Genomic DNA, 24,055 nt, shown 5'->3' on the forward strand with positions numbered 1-24,055 from the left:
TTACCCTGTTGTAGAATTTACACATGAGTAAATAAACAAAGTGGTGTCAAACGGTCAGTCAAACATTGATTTGTGTGCACGTGAATTCATAATCGTGTTTACATCATGGGCCTATTAAAGTTTTAGTGTGGCTGTGTAGCTATAACGGTAGTTATTATTGCCATTAGTAGATGAACTAGCAGGTATAAAAAAAAAAATATAACCACAGAGTGACAAGGTGCAAGGTCACTATGTGACACCTTCATGTTCCACAAGCTGCCCTAAATCCCAGCGAAGAAAACCTCAATATTTTGAAGCCATTGCTATTATCATATCCATTAAACAAGGAAGTGCTTTAGAAACCCTCATATTCAAACGTATAGTACCTATCACATACTATGCTTCATCGATGGTATACCGATAGTACTATCGATAGTATCGACAGTACCTGTTTAAGCCAACTTTTGATGGGATTTTCTCGTTTGTGTCAAAAGCTGATGTGTTTAAATTTTAATCAACTCTTTATCACCTGTTTATGTGCCTCGTTTGCACGCCCGACGCAGTCGACGGCGTGCCGAGTTTGCATGTTGTATTTTGTTCAAATGCTCAAACCCTCCCAAAACGATCAATTAATCGCTAAATGCCAAAGTTCAATGCTAGCTTCACACACGATTTCACTCCTTACAGATAGCTTGTGTTTTGTGATGATTGAATAACAGTGTTCCATAGAGGTTTTTCAAGAATATTCACGCAAAATGCATGTTGAATTGTGTTTTTCTACCCTTATCATCATGAATTTTCCAAAAGAATATCTAAATCTGTTCCACTTATTTTGTTATAATATATATATATATATATATATATATATATGTAGATATATATATATTACTTTTTTACGGTTACTTGAATACGTCAAAGCAGAAGAAGAAGAAGAAGAAGACAGAAACATTCCTAACCAAGATACTGCTGACGACATCATCTGCCATTCAGTGTATTAGTATTAGTATGATCAAAAAAGATACTGAATTGCACTTTCAGTTAATAGACTGAACATAACTTACGTTTTCCCATGCAATGTCTTTTGTTACTAGCTATTAGCAATCATATCAATAATATGGAAAAAATAAGATATATGACACAAAAATTAGATATTCTTGTGGCCACATAAGTGATAACTAGGGTATCATAAATCAACACAAGTCAACATACATGTGCATAATTCATTCACTCTTAAGTGTAGACAACTTTGGGGTTCCGCGTCCGGTACACTGTGTATATCGCAGATGTCAACATAATATTGAGATCACCCAAGCAAAATGTTTCTCACAGTTTCCTCACATACATAGAAGATTTGCGATTTGTGTCTCTTAGTTCAGCAAGCAAGACTTTGACTCACAGAATGAAGATCTGCTACAGTCTAAAAAGTTGTCTTCTTTAGGAGTGACAAGAACAGCGTTGGCAATTAACCATTATCAGCGTTACATGTTTAATATGTCGATAATTACGTTGTTGTAAGGCAATTTATCAATCAGTTTCAATAGGGAGCTTTAGATTTTGACGCGCGGACGTTTGAGACGACGAGTGCTTTGGACATTCTCCTCTCCTTTGCGTCAAGCTGAAAAGTAGTTTTAGATTACGCTGGGACGCAGCGATTAAAAAATAAAATGGCGTCCCCATATGATCGGTGCATCGAGTAGCTCCCTACGTCGCATTTTGTGCGGACGTAGAAATAGCCCAGAACGCGTAGTGGAAAACGTAGACGACGCAAGCTAAAAATAGATCGACTTGACGAGCGCTTCTGCGCATGCTCAGAACATGTTTTTTTTTTTTCCTTTGAACGTCCCCGTCGCAAAAATCTAAACCTCCGTGATGAAAACAACTCGACGCAAGAATTTAATCAATATGAATATAGTATGTTTTGTTTAGATAGAAATGACATCGGTCATTACAACATACATAAATAATTTGGCAAATAGGGGGGTTTTGTTGCCGTAAAAGCCTGATTTGCTACATATACAATCAGCTATCTGTTCACAGGTCAATGGAAATACCCATTATTGCAAAAGGATACCCAACAGCAATATTAGGGAGATACATGCCTTCATCTACACCTTTATTAATTGTGCACAATGCTGCAGCTGCAATAAAGGGCCTATAGTACACCGCCATTTAGAAAAAAAATATATATATATTTTTATGCATCAGGTTACCAGTCTGTTCTCGAGCCCTACTTAGTTTTCACTATTGCGACTTTTATATAGAAGGAAACAGGTTAGTTAATTTTCAAAATATTTGGCCGAGGAAGTCCTTATGACGGATAGGTGTGCTGATTAAACTTTGAGATATCAGGGTTAAAATGAAAAGTAATAACTTTAGCTTTGAATGTCCAGTGGTATATACTTAGCTGGAGAAAATAGAAAAGGTCAAATTAAGGTGATGATGAAAGGCCATCAAAATTAAGCTAATATCTTGTTTTGACCATCACTTTCAGTAGGTAAGTATCTGGTATAATGTATCCATTGAAGTAGAAATATTTTCTGTTGAAAGGATAAAAAGTCAATACTAAGTCACTAGGCAAAATCAATGAATTTCATAGAAATTTAAATGAATGGCCATATATATGTACTGTGATGGTGAGACAGTAAAATTGCTTGAATTACTTCCACTAGCACGTAGTAGCTGAGACCTATGGTAGGCGGAGGCTATATTTTCTGTTCCGTATGTTTGTCTGTCTGTTTGTTTATTTGTTTGTCTGTCTGTCTGTTTATGGAGAAGATGACTCAAGAACGGATGAAAGTACTTTCCCCGAACTGACAGGCTGTGTTCATAACGAGGTAAGAAATAAATGATTAAATTTTGGTGTCATGAAGTCAAAGGTCAGAGGTCATAGGGATCATAAAGGACATAAATAAACTTCATCTCCCAAAGGTACTAAGAAATAATCGGATTTCACCAAACTTGCAGGGAGTGCTTGTGAAATAAAGCACGAAAAAACCCACCACGATTTGATATGGGGGCCATGAGGTCAAAGGTTGAAGGTCATATTATTATTTCAATTCATCAGACAAGAACTCGTTTGTCATCCCCATTTTGCACAAAACCGCCCGCCAGTGCATGCGGCATGGTTTCATTGTTCTCGTGAGCCCCTCTAAATGACAAAGTATTGAGACAACTCGGATTTTCACAGTATGCACTGCCCATTGTGGCTGTCCCTATTTCGTATCATTCATTATAATTCCATTACAATTAAGTTTATCCAGGCTCAGATTGTCAAGACATTTGAACGAGAGTGTCTTACTATTCTATTCCATCCTGGTAGACCTATTCACAAACATCCATTTAGCCAAATGTTGAACCACAAATAATGCGAACATGTCAGGTGTTATATTATTTTCCAGCCTACGGTTAATGACTCTTGGTCTTCCGGGTTTTCCTGGAGAATTCAACTCAGTACGTTGTTCAATGCCACATAGCAATATTCCAATCCTGAGGCGACAACTCGATCGTCATTCCACATATTATACGAATATACATCTGTATGTGCAGCCAGGTTTTGTTCCATTTCCTTTTTTGTGTGTGTGACCCTCTATTAAAAGAGGGTAATGAAACAACTAGCACTTTCACAGTGTTTAAAGACAGCATGTTTCTGCATGAATATGTCAGTGCATTTATTTTATCCCTGGTGCTGCAAACACTGATTTGGTTTAACTGCCATAAATTTGATATTTTTTTTTTGAAAGATAATACAAAATATGCACGGGAATTTTAGTCCAGTACGACGACCCTTGTCCAATGACTTTAAGCCCACCAAGTTTCTCTAAGTTCATTAACCGTATTAAAGGGATTGTACAGTTTTGGTTGAGACCTACTTTCAGGTTTCTAACATTTTTGAGTGAAATAATGAGAAACCTCTCATGAAATATGACAGAGCACGTGATTCTATGAGGAATTCAACGTTTATTTGATGAAAATTGGTTTTGAAATGGCTGAGATATCCAAAAAAGAGTGATTCTGATAAAGTGTGGGACCCACACTTTATTACGATCGCTTTGTTTTACTTTGTTTCTGGATGTTTCAGTAATTCCAAACCCGATTCTCATCAAATTAACTTTGAATTCCTCTTAAAATGGTATGCTCTGTACTATATCATAAGTGTTTTCTTGGTATCTCGCAAAAAGTTAAAAGCCCAATTCTCATCTCCACCAATACTGTACCATCCCTTTAAGTTGTATACTGTTAGCTCCCTTGGTTTCGTAATAGCTCACAATAATTTCAGTACTTCACACAAGGTTATTTGCTGCTAAATTCCATTTTTTTTTGTACTTCTCCAGAGCTGAGATTGTTATACCAGCTTGATTTTTTTTAAATTTTAGTCAATACACCAATGTCATTGCTCCTGTCATCTTCTTGCTCAATCACTCTTGGTTCAATGAGACTCGTATGTATCGTGATTCTCTTCGCAATCACTTTGGTTTTTTTTTTTCTCGTAAATGTATAAAAAGTAATTATTTAGATAATATTTGCTGTATATAATTACCCATTTTGGTACCCCTGGCAGACTGCCAAATACTGTTGTAGGTTTTTTTTTTTTTTTTTACCCATTAATTCTTCCCGCATATTCCAGACATTGTATTTTTTTTTTAGTTCTGTATACGGTGACTCTAGTTTCAAGTAAATAATTTAGACGCTTCACTCTTTATCACATACACTCAAGATGAATGCACACGCACGCACGCTCAGCGCACATGCACACACAGACACCAGCACTTGCACTCAAACCTCTTCCCACAACCCTTCAATTTCTACTCATACCCCCACACCGATAATGATCCCTCATGGTGTGATCTTTGATGATCAAAGTTTGAATGACTCCGAAAGTACTTATTACACAACTGCCGAGTTTAATGCACTCATAAAACAAAATAAATTTCAATCATTTTTGGATTTGTTTAGTCTTCTTCACATCAATGCCAGAAGTTTAAATAAGAATTTTGATTCCATAGAATCATTTCTTTCCTCTTTACAAAATTTTCAATTTAGTATAATTGGCATATCAGAAACTTGGCTTAATACAAATTCACCACCAATGTTTAATTTAGAGCATTATCGAATGTATCGTTCTGATCGTTACTTAGGCAAGGGAGGTGGGGTTGCTTTCTACATTAGAAATAACATTAATATAAAAGTCAGGCATGACTTACATATCGAGGGTACGGAAGATATTTTTGTTGAAATTGTAAACAGTAAAGCAAAAAATATAATAATAGGTAATATATATAGGTCCCCAAGAAACAACATTGATTGTTTTTTAGAAAGTTTTGATCAAATTCTGAGTATTATTTCTCAGGAAAAGAAAGACACTTTTATAATGGGAGATTTTAATATTGATCTTTTAAATAACTCTGATAATCATACAATGCAGTTGCTAAGTTTATTAGCAACTTTCTCATTTCAACCACATATCAACAACCCAACAAGAATTTCTAGTACATCAAAAACTCTTATTGATAACATATTTTCAAATGTAATAAACACAGAATTCACAAATGGTATATTTTATTATGATATATCCGATCATTTACCTGTTTTTACCATCAACAATAGTTCTTTCCAAACAAAACAATACTTTGAAAATAAAAAATCTCAAATGTATTATAAGGAAACAGAAAGTAATATAAATTCTTTGATATTTGATTTAGCGCAGGAAGAATGGGGCGATGTATTTGATGAAAGCAATGCTGATACTGCTTATGAAAAATTTATCAGCAGATTATTGTATTATTATCAGAAAAATATTCCTTTGGTTAAACGGAAACCTTTAAAGAAAAATAGACAACCCTGGATTACCAATGGTATTATGCGGTCTATATCAACCCGTAATAAGTTATATAAGCAAGCAATAAAGAATCAAAGTAATAACTCATTTATGAAATACCGGAAATATAGAAATCAATTAACATTAGTAATAAGATTGTCCCGAAAATTGTATTATTCAACTAATATAGAAAAAAAAAGGATAATCTTTTTTCATTGTGGAAAACTGTCAATGCTCTTATGGGAAAGACGGTAAAAGAAACTACCAACTCTATCATCATTGACAATGAGGAAATTACTGATTTTACCACAATTGCCAATTCATTTAATGATTATTTTATAAATATTGGTCCTAGTTTAGTATCTAATATGAATTCATGTAATACACATTTTACTGATTATTTACCCAATCCTTGTGAAAATTCATTATTTCTCACGCCTACAAATGATCATGAAATAATCAATATTGTTCAGAATCTGAAAACAACTAAATCGAGTGGGCATGATGGTCTTAGTGTTCATTTATTGAAACAAATAATTTTTTACATTGCAAGCCCCCTAACTCACGTATTTAATATGTCTCTTCCAACAGGCATTTTTCCGAACTCATTCAAACTTGCAAAAGTTATTCCCATTCATAAAAAAGATGATTTTAAATTAATGAGTAATTATAGACCAATTTCATTATTACCAAGTATATCCAAAGTTCTTGAAAAAATTGTGTATAAAAGGTTATATCAGTTTTTACAAACCAATAATTTATTGATACCCAATCAATTTGGATTTAGAAGTGGATATTCTACTGACTATGCAATCGCTTACATGTGTGATAAAATGATTGAAGCTTTTGCTGATAAAAAGCATGTTATAGGTATATACATGGATTTGTCGAAAGCATTCGACACCATCGACCATGAAGTATTGATACATAAACTTAATACGTATGGAATACGATGTCACGCTCTGCTCTGGTTTATAAATTATTTACAAAACCGTCAACAGTATGTTAGTTTTCAGTCTTATGAATCACACAAACTTGATATTAAATGTGGGGTACCTCAAGGCTCCATTTTAGGGCCTCTGTTGTTTAACATTTATATAAATGATATTATAGGTTCCTCTCCATCTTTGAATTTTATACTTTGTGCTGATGATACATCCATTATTACATCAGATTATGATATAGGGACACTGTCACGACTCAACCAAATCACCACATCATGACAATCAAATGTTCCGCTCCATTCCTGGCAGATCGCACCCAAACCATCACAACAATGTTGCAAAAGACCACGATTGGGAAGCCATGTCTTGATCTGAGAGCGATAACTTGCTGCGGACCTCTTTATTGGTATTAGCCTTGTTCAAGGCGCATCACATCTCCCCCCTTAAGACGGGAAGTTATGGAAGAACTTTCCAGTCAAACTGCAAACAGTCGTTACAAACATGTTCCGAAACACGATACATAAAAATGCACAGTTGTGTGTTCATACACTAAAGTGGATTCTTCACATAAACAAGCTCAGACTTAATGAGCCTTATCAAAACCTTTCTTGAGCGTAGGCTAACTGTCTAAATATAGATCCACTACCTGCTCGGAACAAGCATGTGCGTATACGCGCAAAACTTTACAACCACAACATTCCTTCTTTTCTTTTCTTTTTTTTTCTCTGCTTGGTCATAAATCATAAAGCATGTATTTTCTTTAGCTTTCCTGAAATGCTTATGAGTATTAAATGGCCAAACATTTCAACACCTAGTCGAAGTCTAGAAATGCTGCTGGTTCAAAACAAAATACACTGTACTTGTATCATGAAACAATATACCATAAGGATGGACAGATCAAACTTCTATCTTAGCTTGATGTGCATATGCTTGAGAAAAAACCGCTACACATACCACTGAATAACCTGCATACACTGATAATCATGCAGTTTGCATAATGAACTTCACACATTTTTGTTGTGATTATATGTCACCAATAATAGAAGTAATCTTCCATTCACTATACTTAGTAACCATTTTTACATGGTGAGCTTGTAGCAATCTGACCTTTGATGAAAACTGACATAACAATGCGTTCAGCTCAACTGTTTGGTCTGACAAACATCTCTACATTTCTGATTTCTTGACACTTCTGTTCAAGTACTGTAAAGCCTTGTTCGTCAAGACAATAAATGCACGTACAGTAAGTACACTTGAGTACAGCAAAACAATGCAATTATGAACACCTGTTATACTCTCTCTGTTTCTGAAACAAAATATCACATGAATATAACCTGGTTATGACTGTATACCTGTATGGTCTCATGAACCTTACACATTCACAATATTATGAATATCATAGTGTCATAATTTCACTCAATCGATATCTATGCTATGGAAAATGTGTATAATTGGTAAATTCTGTGATGCCACAAATTCCAACTCTTGCAAATTAAGCATTTGAAAAGATGCAACAACAGCTTTTGTGTGCTTGTGTGTGCTTTCTGCAAACAGCAATGCAACTTAATTTGCAGGTCCAATTAATACAATGTCTACATTATACACTGTATCAAAATATGCTGCATTACTGAAAACCCTTTTCTTCAGCACATAAAGCATAAAACATAGCAAAACTCATGCTACATCACTAGAAATGATTTTGCCCTATTTTGGTGCAAAAACCATGACAATTTGGAAAACATGCTGCTTTTCCCATGCAGACAAGAACAAATTATGGATACAAATTAAAACAGTGTACACAATGTTTGTGTCATCATTTCAAAACAAGAACACTCTTTCTTTGACATGAGAAATATCCTTCTCTTACAATAACATGGAAACACATTTGTTTTGTCTGGTATTGTTCGTGCTTCCAAGTCATCACTAGTCTGTTATCTCTGGACATTAAGCATATCTGTGTCCTTTTGTCCCATCCGTGGAAAATACGCGTACTTCTATCTCATCCACGGGACAAAGCGTCTGCAATGACATTGTCTTTTCCGCGTACGTGCTGTATCACAAGGTTGTACTCCTGTAGCACTAGCGCCCATCTGGTTAGGCGTCCATTTTTGTTCCTCATTCGCGACAGGAACACAAGCGGATTGTGGTCTGTGTACACCAGCACTGGATACTTTGTAGTGTTCAGGTACACGTCAAAATGACGAAGAGCCATGACGAGCGCTAACGTCTCCTTCTCGACGGTGGAGTACCGTCGCTGATGTTTGTTGAATTTTCTGGACATGTACGCGACGGGATGGTCAACTCCGTTGTTATCCTTCTGCATCAGGGCTCCTCCTCCTCCTGTGTCACTCGCGTCCACCATAAGAATGAACTGCTTGTCGAAGTTCGGCGCTGCAAGAACCGGAGAACTCGCTAGCATTGCCTTCAGCCGGTTGAAAGCAACTTGACAGTCATCTGACCAGTCGAACTGCGAGTCTTTCCGCAACATGTTGGTGAGCGGTGTTGCAGCATCAGCAAAATTATGGCAGAACTTCCGATAATAGCCAGTCATGCCCAGAAATCGTCTCAGCTCTCGCTTACTCTGTGGGCGGGGAAAGTTCAGGATCGTCTCCACCTTTGCTTCAACAGGCTTGACGGAACCATGTCCCACAATATGACCCAGGAACACGACTTTTGCTCGGGCGAACTCACATTTCCTCAAGTTCACCGTAAGGTTGGCACTGGTCAAGCGGTCAAACAGTGCTCTGACTCTCAGAAGGTGGTCCTCCCATGTATGGCTGTACACTATGATGTCGTCGAGATACGCCTCGCATCCCACCAAGCCAGACGTGACGGTGTTGATGAGTCTCTGGAATGTAGCGGGCGCGTTCTTCATCCCGAACGGCATCACTTTGTATTGGAAGAATCCGTCAGGAGTCACGAATGCAGACAGTTCTTTCGCTCTTTCACTGAGGGGAACCTGCCAGTACCCCTTCAAAAGGTCAAACTTACTGACGTATTTGGCATTCCCTACGCGATCAATACAATCATCGATGCGGGGCAAAGGGTACGAGTCTGACTTTGTTTTCGAATTGAGCAACCTGTAATCCGTACAGAAACGCAAAGAACCATCCTGCTTTGGAACCAACACACAGGGAGAACTCCATCCACTCTTACTGGGCTCAATAAGGTCATGTTCAAGCATGTATTGAACTTCCTTCCTCAGGACATCCATTTTCAATGGATTCACACGATATGGGTGTTGCTTGACAGGGGAGGAGTCCCCCACATCAACATCATGCACCACCACACTAGTACGACCTGGTACATCACTGAAGAGGTGTTCATACTCATGGACTACATCCATCACCTGAGCTCTCTCTACTCCTGGAAGATGAGATAATGTGTCAGATAGATTTGCTAACACCTCAGAATTCTTCAACATCAACTGCGGAATTTCCACATCATCACTCTCACTGTCTTCACCATCCACTTCACAACCGATTCCAACTGTGGCAACAGGCTTTTCTTTAGCCTCTTCTACATTTTCAACATACTCCTTTAGCATGTTGACATGACAGAGTCTTCTCCTCTTCCTCCTATCAGGTGTCAGGATGATGTAATTGACATCACTCACCCTTTTCTCAACCACATATGGCCCTGCATATCTAGCCTTCAAGGCATCTCCTTGAAGAGGGAGCAACACAAGAACCTTAGAACCAGGCTCGAAATGCCTTTCTTTCACCTTCCGATCAAACAGTCTCTTCATGTTAGACTGAGCTGCCTTCAGATGACCTGCAGCTAGTTCACGAGTACAAGAAAGTCTATCCTTGAACTGACACACATAGTCCAATAGGTTGGACTCCGGCTCAACCAAGATCTTTTCTTGCAAGATCTTCAAGGGACCACGAACTGAGTGCCCAAAGACCAGCTCGAAAGGACTGAATCCAAGAGATTCCTGGACCGATTCTCGAACTGCAAACAAGAGGAGAGGAATACCCTCATCCCACTCTTTCTCGTGCTCACTGCAGTACACACGCATCATATTCTTCAAGGTTTGGTGAAAGCGTTCAAGAGCTCCCTGGCTCTGTGGATGGTAAGCACTTGAGTTCCTACATTCTACACCTAACTCACTCATCACCTGTTGGAAGATTTTGGATGTGAAATTAGACCCTTGGTCTGACTGCACACACTTTGGAAGTCCTACCATTGTGAAGAACTTCACAAGAGCTTTACTGACATTCTTGGCAGTAATCGTCCGTAATGGAATTGCCTCGGGGAAGCGGGTAGATGCACACATCATCGTCAGCAAATACTGATGACCCGACTTTGTCCTTGGAAGAGGACCGACACAATCCACAATGACCCGACTAAACGGTTCTTCGAAGGCCGGAATTGGCCTTAAAGGGGCAGGGGGAATCTTCTGGTTTGGCTTGCCAACTACCTGACACACATGGCAAGACCGACAAAACTCTGCGACGTCATGTCGCAAACCTGGCCAGAAGAAATATCGAAGCACCTTCTCTTGGGTTTTGTTGATCCCCAAATGACCTGCCAATGGTGCTTCATGGGCAAGAGATATGATCTCCTTCCGGTACATCTTTGGTACCACGACTTGATGAACATCTCGAAAATCTTCATCACTTGTGGCATCAGGAGGGCGCCACCTCCTCATCAAGATACCATCCCTCTTGTAAAACTTCACAGTTTCATTCACTTCCTCATCCTCAGGTACAAGTGACTGTGCAAGACGCACTATTTCAGGGTCTTTGCCCTGCAATTCAACCAGACTCTGACGAGAAATCTCTGACATTTGACCATGGTCCATATGTGCATCATCACTGCTGCTAGACTCTTCAAGTCTAGAGAAGAAAGTATCAGCCAAGATATCCTCTTGCTCCTCTTTCTCCAATTCACGAGCCATTGACCTGGTAACAGCACATGAGGGAAACACATCAGGCATATCCTGAACCAATTTCTCTGTGGCTTCGTCAACCACGGGTGTCTTACTTGGGAGAAAGTGAGGCAAAACCTTCTCTCCAGCGATATCATTGCCGAGCAATAAGGTGACACCTTCGACTGGCAATGTAGGCAAAATACCTACTACAACTGAGCCACTGACAAGATCGCTCTTCAATTCGATATTATGAAGAGGCACTCGGACACTCCCACCTTCAACTCCCCTCACAAACACTTCTGAATCCACAGAAGATTCAACCGAAAATGGCAATGTATTTGCACACAGGAGACTCTGTGATGCTCCTGTATCCCTCAAAATGTGAACCTGAACCTGCTCACTATCAGGCGTCAAACTAACATACCCTGAAGATATGAAAGGTTTGTAATTCTCTGCCACCCGTTCAAACGATGGCAGATGCTCTGTGCGAGTGATAGCAAAAGCATCTGGCAATGCTTTGGGGTTGCTAATCCCCTCTTTTTCTCGCTTCTTCTTCAACTTCCAGCAAGCTGACATCACATGTCCGTCCTTCTTGCAATAGAAGCAAGCCTTGTTCGGCTTTTGATCAAGATCGGTCTTGGGAATGCTTGGAGCAACAGCTCCTCTTCTTGGCACACCCTGGCCTCCTTTCTTGCTTGAAGAAAGTTTGAAAGTACCCTTGTGGGTAAGCACATACTCATCAAGGAGGACAGCAGCTCTCCTGGCACCATTCACTTCCCTTTCCTCCAGGTACTGCCGCTGATCTGGGTGAACACACCTCTTCACCTCCTCTAACAATACCAACTCTTTCAGTTTGTGGAAATCATCAACACCAGACGACCTTAACCAGTGTTCAAAATGGGTCTGCTTGTGTTGCACAAAATCAACAAATGTCTGATCATCCCTTCTCCTATAATTCCGAAACAGTTGCCTGTGGGCTTCCGGCACCAACTCGTACGCCCTTAACACGGAACTCTTCAAATTCTCATAGTCAGAACACTCTTGGATAGTGAGAGACGCATAGACCTCTTGGGCCTTCCCTACCAGCGAGCTCTGTATCAATGTCGGCCACACTTCCTTGGGCCATTCTAAACTCACAGCCACTTTTTCAAAGTGCTGGAAAAACTCTTCTACCCGGTCTTCACGAAATTTCGGCACCAATTGAGATTGCCTTAATGCATCAAATTTTGATGACTTTGCTGAACTGCCGGAAGAAGGTTCATTCGATTTTGCATCGATTGACTTGATTTCGAGTTCTATTTTCTTTGCCTCGACTTCCAGCTGCTTCATCCGAAGCTGGATCTCAATTTTCTTCAATTCACTTTCTGCAGGGGTTACCAAAGGTGTGATAATTTCACCATCATCTGTCCCTGCTTCATCCTCTGACAAAGAGGCAGGCCAGATACCAGTATTGGTAAAAAACTCAGAAATTGTGTCCTTGATCTCTGCTTTTCGATCCGATGTTTTGATCGGGATTTCTAAAATTTGAGCAACTTCCACCAGTTCTGCCTTCCTCAGGTTATTAAAACCTTCCTGAGTGGGTTCATCAACAAAGCTCTGCACGACATCAGCCATTGTGGGAATATCAAAAGCAAAACTTGCAAGAAGGCACAAATCCTCACAAAACTACAAAGCCTTAACAAAAGAAATGCACTGCATATGAGTACACATGTACGCATGAACCCAGTCACACGCGCACAACAGGCAAAAATTTTCTACGATAAGCAGAAAACATCAAAATCCCTAAGCCTTCGAATCAGGCATACAATCAGAACACCACGACATCACATTAGCATGTGATCTAAGGTCATAAAATGAGTATACACACTCACTACAAACGACCACATAGCACGATTGTGCAAACCAAGGAAAATATATCAAAGCCTTTAACCGAGGCTAATCTTCCAGAAAATTCGGCGTGACCCGTAGCCAATGTGTACGCAAGCCCCCACACATACACATCCAGCATACGCACACTCACAAACTGCACTAGCCCTACACACGACGCGCTAGACCGACCGTCTGCGACTACAAAACACGTGCGAGCCCAATGCGCAATACCCACGCTATGCACTATACGCACACAACTGAATCGGTCTACCCAAGACCTTCATGCAAAAACGACAAACGTTCCAAACGTGAGAATCCTCACCAAAATCTGCACTAGGCCTTCACACAAAATGTAGTCTGAAAACTACAAACACAGTCAATGACCGCCAAAGCCTACGCAGCATAAATGTTATACACAACGTGCACAACCAAACGTGAGAATCCTCACCAAAATCTGCACTAGGCCTTCACACAAAATGTAGCCTAAAAACTACAAACACAGTCAATGACTGCCAAAGCCTACGCAGCATAAATGTTATACACAATAAATGTGCACAACCAAACGTGAAAATCTTCACCAAAACGCATGTGGCCTGTCAAAACCAACATGCAAACAATGCAGGCCCAATACATAAGCCTGTCATCGACGCTATACACTTGTCTACATACTAAAAACAAACGTGTACAGCCAAACGTGAGAGTCCTCACCAAAACGCATGAGGCCTAACAGAACCTACATGCAAGCAGGTACATAGGCCCGATACGACATGAGCCTATACACCATCGACGCTATACACTACGTACTTACAGCACACGTGTACAACCAGACGTGAGAGTCCTCACCACAATCCGCATGGAACATGCGAAAGAAAACGGCTTGTCTGTTCATTTTCCCGGACAAGGTCCCAATTTGTCACGACTCAACCCAATCACCACATCATGACAATCAAATGTTCCGCTCCATTCCTGGCAGATCGCACCCAAACCATCACAACAATGTTGCAAAAGACCACGATTGGGAAGCCATGTCTTGATCTGAGAGCGATAACTTGCTGCGGACCTCTTTATTGGTATTAGCCTTGTTCAAGGCGCATCACAACACTTGTTAATCGTTTGAACACTGAATTATTGAATATATTGAATTGGTTTAAATCAAACAAGTTATCCTTGAATGTTAATAAGACAAATTTTGTTCATTTTAGAAAACCCTACTCACAGGATCTTAATGTCAACATATCAATTGATGGGTTTTCTCTTTGCGAGAAACAGGTTATTAGATTTTTAGGCATTACAATCGATTCTCATTTGACATGGAACGAACATATATCCTGTTTACAAAGGACCCTATCAAGAAATATTGGTGTACTATGGAAGTTGAAAGATCTTTTATCAGAACGATCCCTGATTATTTTATATAATTCTTTAATTTTGCCTCATATACTGTATTCAAATATTGTATGGGGAAATTGTAGTATTACTAAACTGAATTCATTGTATTTACTCCAAAAGCGTGCTATTCGTATTATTATTAATTCCACATATTTATCTCATACAGATCCTTTATTTCATCGTTTGCATACTTTGAAGCTTCAGGACATCCACATTTTACAAACAGCTATATTTATGTACAAGTATGCAACAAATCAACTTCCCTCTTTATTTCATAATAGTTTTCACTTAAATTCGAATATACACACATATCCAACTCGCCGTTCGACAGATTTTCACCTTGTAAACCCCAAAACTGTTTTAGCTCAGAAATCAATTAGACATTACGGTCCCGATGTCTGGAATAACCTACCTGATCAATTAAAGCAGTGTACTTCACTGTTTTCCTTTAAAGCTCATTTAAAAAAGTATTTATTATTGAAATATGTTTCCAGTTAGTAGTTTTTGATCAATGTACTTTTTCTTCTTTTTTCTGAAGTCTCAGTAAGCCCTGATCCATGCAAAGTGTTTTTTTTTTATTTTTTTTTCATTCCCTCCCGTTCCTTTCTTTGATAATGATATTGCATACATTCATTAAAGCGTATACCTTACCCCCAAAATAGGCATGCTACAGCCTTTATTCTCTCTTGCACTGTCACCTGCACACACGACGCACTGTCACTCGCACACACCTACACTTTTATTGTCTACTATACCATGCAGCAGTCAATGGTGCTGCGTGCTGTTTTTTTCTTGTTCTAAAGCGCCAAGTCACTATTTTTCTTTTCTGTTTTTTTTTTCTGTAGCAAAATGTGTTTTGTGTATTAAGATTAAGAGTTTTATGAGTTTTATTTTTTAGTACATATGTAATTGGTGTTGTATTACATTGGTATCACATATTCAGATAGGGCCTCATCCACGTCAAGCTCTGCTTATGATGACGGTCCCCTGTATTGATTTCTCCTTTGTTAATAGATACAGTATGCCTTAATATGTTATTTTGATTCATAATTATGCCACTTCAGACTGAATGTTGTTACGCAAATGATTTTTCTTTGTATTGATTTGTATGTATCTGTATCATTTTGTTTTCATTTGCAATTGTATTCGGAGAAAGAAAATGCAGAAATAAACCAAACAAACAAACAAACAAATATTAGAGGTCACAAATGACATAAATAAGTTTAATCTCCCAATAACTCAACATTGGACGCACAGATATCTACAAAACTTGAAGGTTGTGTCGAAAATGAAGTAAGAAAAAAATGATTTGGGGTCATGAGGTCAAAGGTCAAAGGCTATGGGCCACAAAGGATTATGCTTGCTTGCAATATCACAACCACTGAGTTGAGTATATTTCAACACCGTATTAAAGTTTTAATTATAACTCAGAAATTTTAGATGTCACTATATACCTCTATGTTTTTGTTGACGATACTGCCTACGAAATGGCGGAGAGAAAAAATAATGTTTTTCCTTTTTTACATCACCTTAAACATGTAAAGTGTAACTCCACACCTTGCTCAAATTGGTTTTGATATAAGGTGTATAATATATAAATATATAAAGGAATTATGGAATTTTTAAGTTTGTATGTTTTCATGAATCCTGATTAAAAACCTATTGGCAGACATGGTAGAAGTGATGATGTCACCACCACAGAAGTCTGTGGTCGAACTGTAAAAAACTCTCCCCCATTTTTACCTCCGCCAATGAAGTAATGTTTTTGCCGGCTTTGGTTAACTTTGTGGTGTGCCACGTGTGTCTATCTGCCTATCTGTTTGCAAAGTAACTAAAAAAAGTTATGAACGGATTTGTTTGAAACTAACAGGAAAAGTTTGATAATGACACAAGGAACAGATTCATTTAATAGATTTTGGTAGTGATCCGGATAACCGTCTGGATCCCGGATACAGTACTTTTTATATTTTGGAGGATTATCAAAGGCCAAGAGGGCAGCAAACGCGGGAGTTCAAGCTGTATACTACTACTACTACTACTACTACTAATAATAATAATACTAGTAATAATATTACAATAAAAATAATAATGATACTAGTAATAATATCTTGTTATCAAGAAAATCCTCTCAGTGTTGACACCGTAATACCAGATGCTCCTGCCATAATGATAGGGCTTACCCCAGCATTGCAACGTAGCCTACCCATGCACCTGGGCCGAAAGGGACATGGTAGTTAAACAAATCTTGTCCAAGGACGTAAATACTGAACCGGATTCGAACTCGGGTTCTCCTATTGAAAGTCAAGAGTCTTATCCACTACACCACAGCTCCCCCAAGAGGTTGTGGTAGCTCAATGTTCAACAACGAAATACAATTTTGATGTTATTTGTGTGTAAAAATAACTGGAAGAGATGTGAAGGCACAACATCACCTGTTTTCTTTGAGGGTATCTTTAAAAACATACTAAAGTGTTTCAAATTCCGTATTCTAATTCATGTCTTGTTTTGATGAAATGTATAACATCGTACTGATCTGATTTGACATTTTTATTGCAGTCAACCTGAATATGAGGCATAATTGCACTTGAGGTGATATTTGGGCTTGCTCAGACAAATCGACGTAATCAAATTTCGAAAAGCAAAATGAACATTTGTTCATTTTTACAGATCCAATTAATATTTCCGTTAAATATCACACTAATAAATCATTCCAAGATAATTCTTTGGTATAGAAGAGTGTAAATAAAGTGGAGCAAAAATATGCTGCTGTGAAGATATGTACTTTGAAAACACTTGTAAGTGCAAATGAGAAGCGAGTGGCATAGAATTCTTCAGTTAATAAAAAAAAAGAAGATACACGGTTAAGAGGAATAGCAATGAAGGAAAGGGGAAAAACAAGCACAAACTACGGACAAAAGTAAAACCCACGGACGATGATGAAGTTATTGTCAAGGAAGTAAGGTACAAGAGGAGGCGAGCATTTGCGTTGTACATTCCTTTGTAGCCACCCCCCCCATGAACAAAACAAAGGAAAACAAAACAAAACAAAACAAAAGTGCATATCAAAGTACAAATTGAACGAAGGCCAGATTTAGATGAGCGCTCTGTTGATTTGGTTCCAACCAATGAGGGCACGAGGATTTTGAGTGAAGGTGGAGATCATGCAAAACCACGCCCAATCGTTTTGATATAAATCTTGTGAACTTGCAGTGTCGTTTCATCAGTCAGCTGGACGGTAAGCAGAATTACAACCAACTCCTTCAACTGTCAACCTTGCAACTTCTTCCACTGACAGCCTTTCATCAACAACAATTTCACCATGGAGAAATCAGGATCACAGGTAAGCTCTCTTGACTGACTTGTAACATCACAGAAATAGTTCTATAGGGTTATTCTTATCATTCTTCTAATTTTTAAAGCATTGAAGTTACTTAACTTGCGCATCCCAATTGGATGCAGAATAATTTGTCAAGGTATAGATTACACAATTTTTACTATATAAACTTAGAGGGGTTCGGCCTCATTGCGATCTTTCAAGGAATTTACAACTATCCTCCAAATTCAAACCGCAACAATAAGTATTGTTCCTCGCAACCGTCAACTGAACACAAAATGAAGTGACAGATATACCATTGCATCCGAACAATGACCAGATTACGACAAGATCGACGTTGATATTCTAAATTCATCACATATATTTGCGCTTTTAATGCGCACATATAGTTCATTACTGTTCATCAATTTTCACCTCCAAACACCCTGAAGCTATATAGACTACTCCCTCTTTTCTTGCCTACCTCAGTACGACAGCTCTTCGGCTCTGCCAGCGTACGCCAGGATGGAGGCAGATACGGCGCCACCAAGAGGCTCACGTTTCGCCTTGTGGAGGATGCCCTGTACCGCTGTACTCATCACAGTTCTACTTGTAGCCGGTGCCATCACAATCACTGCAGTGGTCCACAAGGGGAGTCCTAATTGTCCGTAACCAACCAACGGTGGTCGCCAGCACGATCAGATCCTTGATCACGATGCAGTGAGTACATCGTTTGCATACATAGATACTATAATGATTACATGTATATGGAATCATATGTCAAGTATATCGTAATTCTCTTTAATTCTCTGCTTCTATATGCGTATTGGCTATATAGATGACAGCCTTTCTATTAATATAGCAACTTTACTGCTCTGCTGAGGATAAAACATGATAATCTAATCATTCACGTCACTCATGTCTTTGTGCTATTATGTTTAATAAGGGCTTCTTTTTAAGTTTTGCACGTAGGAGTGGTTTACCCGCTGAATAGACATATTCAGATGGACAGATAGATAGAAAAAAAGATGAATAATGAGCTCATTTACGAGAAATTACAAACACTTTAAAGAAGAGATATTTTTGCCGCTTGAGCCTGTAATAGTATCATTTTTGTTAAATTACATTTTCAAGAATGTCGTAACATCCAATTAACTTTTCAATTATCACGCATATCATTTCACTCCTTCTTTAAGGCCTTCATAGATTTATAAATTCTCATTTGAAAATTATCATATTAATGGATCGCATGAAAATTAAGAATATTAATTACGATATTACAAGCGAGGTTTGACGGAGAGTTAAAAGCTAAAAAAAAAAATAGACATAAGTTATGCAAGACTGTAATGATTATGCTTTCTCTAGTTTAAAAAGAATATCTGGCATGAAATTAACCCTAAAATTGATTTATAAACTATATTCTTATATTATACAAATGTAGCTCCATTTATTTATTTCCATGTTGACGTGACTAATAGGATTGTGATAGAAAACATGTTAAAGATCTTTCTAGGAGATTTCTACTACACGTTTAATTCGTGCTTCTGAGTCTTTTATACATGGAGCATGTACTGCATCTGCTCCTGCGTTTCACATTAGACTGCCTTTGAAAAGTGTCAACACTATGTGTGCTGAACCTGCCAATATCATGACCAAACATGAGTCGCCACACCATAATATAGTTTGTATAACCGACTAGCTCATACAAATTGCCATAGAGTCAAGGCCGTGTTAACTGATCAATTGATTTGCAGGCTAGGAACCTAGAGCTGAGGGGAGGAAACGGAATGACTGCCTCTGAAACCATGAGCTACAACAGCGCCCTCAACACTGTTCTCATCAACGCTCCTGGTAATTTCAGTGGCAGCTCGCCAGCCACGATCGCCATCGACTTCGATCGGGTGAGTTTGATTTCGTGCTGCTTCCTTTTTGTTTTCAAATAATTTTTTTTTCCATGACATACTGTGATTACATGACAAGCAGGAAATGTGCGATATGATAAGTTGAAAATATCCACTTTGTAAGATTGTGTTTCTGCACTGACGCTCGTAACATAATTGTATAATCGTATCATTATCATAAGTGCATGAAAGGGATGACTACTACAGTGAGCCCCCACCCAGAAAAACAATGATTTAGAACAAAAATTCCGTGAGAAAGAATATGTGATTTTTGTTGTTGTTTGTGTGTAGGTAAATGTGTGTGTGTGTGTGGGGGGGGGGGCCTGCGGGCAGGGGTCAAAGTTCCATAATAACCCCTCCTCCCCTCCCCTTCGCTTATACGAGAAGAATCTTGGGAAGTTCTCTTAAATATATATATATATATATATATATATATATATATATGTATATATATATATATATATATATATATATATATAATAAGTTGCAAACCTTGTAATCGAGGTTTGATAGCCAAAATGATTGATCATAAATAGCTGTGAATAAACATTATAAATCTGTGTGAGTGAAATACTTTCATGACGATATTAAACGAAATAAAGTATAATTCAGTGTGGTTATATGTCTGATACACTCCATGGATACTCTTCAATCGCCTTTCTTTCTGTCGTATTCTACATGCTACTCAGTTTTCATATCCTCTTTTATCTTGTATTGTTTAAATAAAATATTCTTTCCGCAGAATGTGGTGTTCATCAATGTTCACGATCAGAACTCGTGCGTGGGTTTCGTCCTGGGAGATGAAATGGCGGAGGACACGAAAAACCTCATTAGGAGCAATGATCACAATCAGGTATGCAAATTCGTGCAGTTGTGTGTGTGTGTGTGTGTGTGTGTGTGTGTGTGTAAACTCATTGGAGAGCCTCTAGGGCATAATTCGCGTGATTACGGGAAATGCCGGTGGTTGTCGTGGGAGGTGCTCTTGTCCCTCAAACTGTCTCTGCGTCTACTGTCATTGTTTATAACAATTACAGAGCTAATTAGCATCAACTTCAGATCAGTTGAAAAAGGAAATCTTATAGGACCTTTTATGTTTGATCTATAGGATAATCTGAAATATACATTTTCATGTGTATTTTTGTGTGCTTAGCAACGCATCCTTACTCATTGCACATGTTGTGTGCTTCTAATTTTGTTTTTCCGCATAATATTTTTTTTTTTATATGAATTGATTGCCCAGGAAAGTTTGAATTTTTCCTTAATTGCGTTGACCACTCTGTTTTTTTTTTTTCAGGTCATCGACTTGGTGTCGGACAAGACAGAGACAGGAAACTACCGAGTCGCGGGAACGATCCCTGACGGTTACCTCCAGACCGCCAACGGACCTGTCATCCGCGGGATGTGCAGCGGTCGATCCTCTCTGTGGCTGGAGGTGGAAACGGATGAAGAGATGTCCGGGAGGCAGGAGAGAGGAAGATTTTGTGCTTACGTTTGCGCGTATGTGAATGGTTTCAGAGTGTGTTACCGGAGGTGCTGGTAGAGCACCTTCAGTTGAGACATTTCTCTTCGATAGTAATCCCTATTCTAAGAAATACACAGGTATTGCTAATTCTATTTAATCTAAGCCAAACAATAGATAATCATAATCATTTCACTTTTTTATATCGAAAAGGAAAATTAACGTAGATTTGTTTGTAGGAAAGTCGTTAAAATCAAAGGCTTGAAGCGTTCTTCAAGTGAAGTGCATTTCGTAAGTTCCTGAGATAAATACCAAAAGTATACAGCCAAATAACATTTCAGGATTGGTCAGTGGCTTGTGTGACAGAATCATTTCATTTCAAGCCATATTCAAAAACACGATTTACCGAAACTGTACAACATTTCAACTGAATTCTTTACTACTAGTAAATAATCCAACGCAAAGTAGGCTATAGTTAGTGCCAATGAGCTGAGCTCGTTACATTCCTGTTTTTGTGCTGAAATTAACCAGAACATGGGGTAATTTGTGACACTGATTATACCTCCCCTCCCTACCCCCTAAAAATGAGATTGAAGTGTCTCGAATAAGTGTGCAATGACTATAGTATCTAAAGTGCCGCAATGTTATGTTGCATGTTGGTATGTTATCCGTCATACTTATCCGTGATAACTGCACATGAAGGGCATTGCCGGTATTTGAGAACAAACCCGTTTATCTTAACTATATACACATTTATTGGTATTAGATAAATTATAAATGAAACCATATACGGAAAATAGGCCTCTTATTAATTTTCACCAATTCATGATTTGAAACGTTTACAAAGGGATTTGTAATTTGCAATAATGGCACTGCTATAGATTATTGTAGCTTTTCAGGCATTATACCATCGTTACATGCATAAAGCCTTTTCCCCTCTCCACCCTACTAGCTTCCACAGGGTTTTAGTAAAAAAAAATAAATATAGAAACATATACGCATATACACTTCCTTATCAACATTCGGTTGTCTAAGATTCTTTCCCTCCATTCTGCTTAGCTAAATGATATGTATACGTAGATAGGTTTTCTGGGCTGCCACGTGTTCAAGCATCCGCTTGTAGTGACAGTTCTTCTTCTGCATGATTTCTTGGGTAATTATTTTCAAATTTGGTAATACAATATATTTTGGTAATGGAATCAATGTTCCTTTTTTTTTCTCCATTGAATCATTGTAATCTATATAGTGATGTTTTTTAAAGTATGAGTGAAAAAAATTCTGATTCATGTGTGAAATTATGTTGAAGAAAAAATAAATCAAAACAAAACAAATATATGGCGATTTTGAAGTTTGCAGTACATCATGTGAGTAGTCCTGAAATAAATTGTCCTGTAGAGAGAAGAGATGGAAATGTGAAAAGTCAAGTGTAAAGGAGGGAGAGTAGAGACTTCTTGTTTTGTGAATCGGTGTGATATGAAGGTGGAAGGCCATATGAATGGTCCTGGTATGACTTGCAATTGGTAGTTGGGGGAAATCACTGAGTAGGGTCTCTGATATAAACCATTTGATTAATTCTTTTATTATCACGTGTAATTATTAGAGGACAGGGGAACGTATGGAGAGCCCTGATAGGAACTGTTAGGTTATTCCTTTCTGCAGTGTAAAGTGACAAGACTCAAATAGGACTTTATTTCAATAAATGCACCAAAAAATATTCGTCCTATTTTTTCTTTATTCTAAAGGTTGCTATCTAATTGCCACATTAGTTTCAAACATATTTCGTCACCTTTGCCATTTCATGTACAAAAACAAAATTATGCAAAAACATCAATTTATATCTTCATAATCTGTATTTTTGTTAATGGAAGAGATGAATGCACATACATACATATTTTTTTTTGTCATCGCACTTTTATGTTTGTTCACAGAAAACCTGTGCGTGTTCCCTTCGGAATTAATGGAGAGCCAATTTTCACATTTTCATATTTTCCTTGAGAATTTCATTGTCAAATTTCTCCCAACAAAGGCTTTGTTTTTTGTTTTTGTTTTGTTTTTGTTTTGTGCGATCTCTCACTGACCGGCGGCCATCAAGCCAGGGGCTCGACTAATATGATATTTTTTAAAAACTGGTGTGGGTGAAGAGTGTTCGATTCATCTGCCATAGGGTTGGCGTTTGCAAAGAGTGCCTCGTGGCTGGAAAACAGTTTGAGCTGTGTCAGGAGAAACACACAATTTAACGAACGAAAAGGGACACGTCACGACATGAGAAATTAATTCGTCTTGTCTTTGTCATTTTTACTATCGTCCAAACTGAGGTACGATCTGAATACATCTATAAAGTTGGGCTTTGCTTGATCGAAATTCATTTTCAACCAGCTGTCAACCGTTTTGAATAAATAAGCATGCATGACAATCTCTCATTTACACGTGTGTGTTTTAAAACCACAGTCTACTGAACGATTGCATTATGTGACAAAATTTACATTGCATCCTAACCTCTACAACTCAAC

At 38.2% G+C, this 24,055-nt stretch overlaps 2 protein-coding genes across 2 annotated transcripts; one reads left to right on the forward strand and one right to left on the reverse strand.

Moving 5' to 3' along the window:
* The first annotated feature begins 2,122 nt into the window (after positions 1 to 2,122).
* On the forward strand, positions 2,123 to 22,880 carry LOC140238958 (uncharacterized). Its single transcript, XM_072318852.1, has 6 exons — positions 2,123 to 2,813; positions 18,083 to 18,212; positions 18,675 to 18,905; positions 19,940 to 20,086; positions 20,829 to 20,939; positions 21,381 to 22,880. Exons 4-6 carry the CDS (start codon positions 19,973 to 19,975, stop codon positions 21,624 to 21,626), a joined length of 471 nt encoding a protein of 156 aa, XP_072174953.1. The 5' UTR covers positions 2,123 to 2,813; positions 18,083 to 18,212; positions 18,675 to 18,905; positions 19,940 to 19,972; the 3' UTR covers positions 21,627 to 22,880.
* LOC140238662 (uncharacterized) lies at positions 8,738 to 12,740 on the reverse strand. The gene is made up of 4 exons (XM_072318561.1): positions 12,698 to 12,740; positions 12,039 to 12,459; positions 10,355 to 11,384; positions 8,738 to 9,367 (listed from the first exon to the last, which is right to left on the reverse strand). Exons 1-4 carry the CDS (start codon positions 12,738 to 12,740, stop codon positions 8,738 to 8,740), a joined length of 2,124 nt encoding a protein of 707 aa, XP_072174662.1.
* Positions 22,881 to 24,055: the final 1,175 nt, after the last annotated feature.

The sequence above is a fragment of the Diadema setosum genome, chromosome 15 (genome assembly GCF_964275005.1).
Source record: "Diadema setosum chromosome 15, eeDiaSeto1, whole genome shotgun sequence".
In the NCBI taxonomy this organism is placed as follows: domain Eukaryota; kingdom Metazoa; phylum Echinodermata; class Echinoidea; order Diadematoida; family Diadematidae; genus Diadema; species Diadema setosum.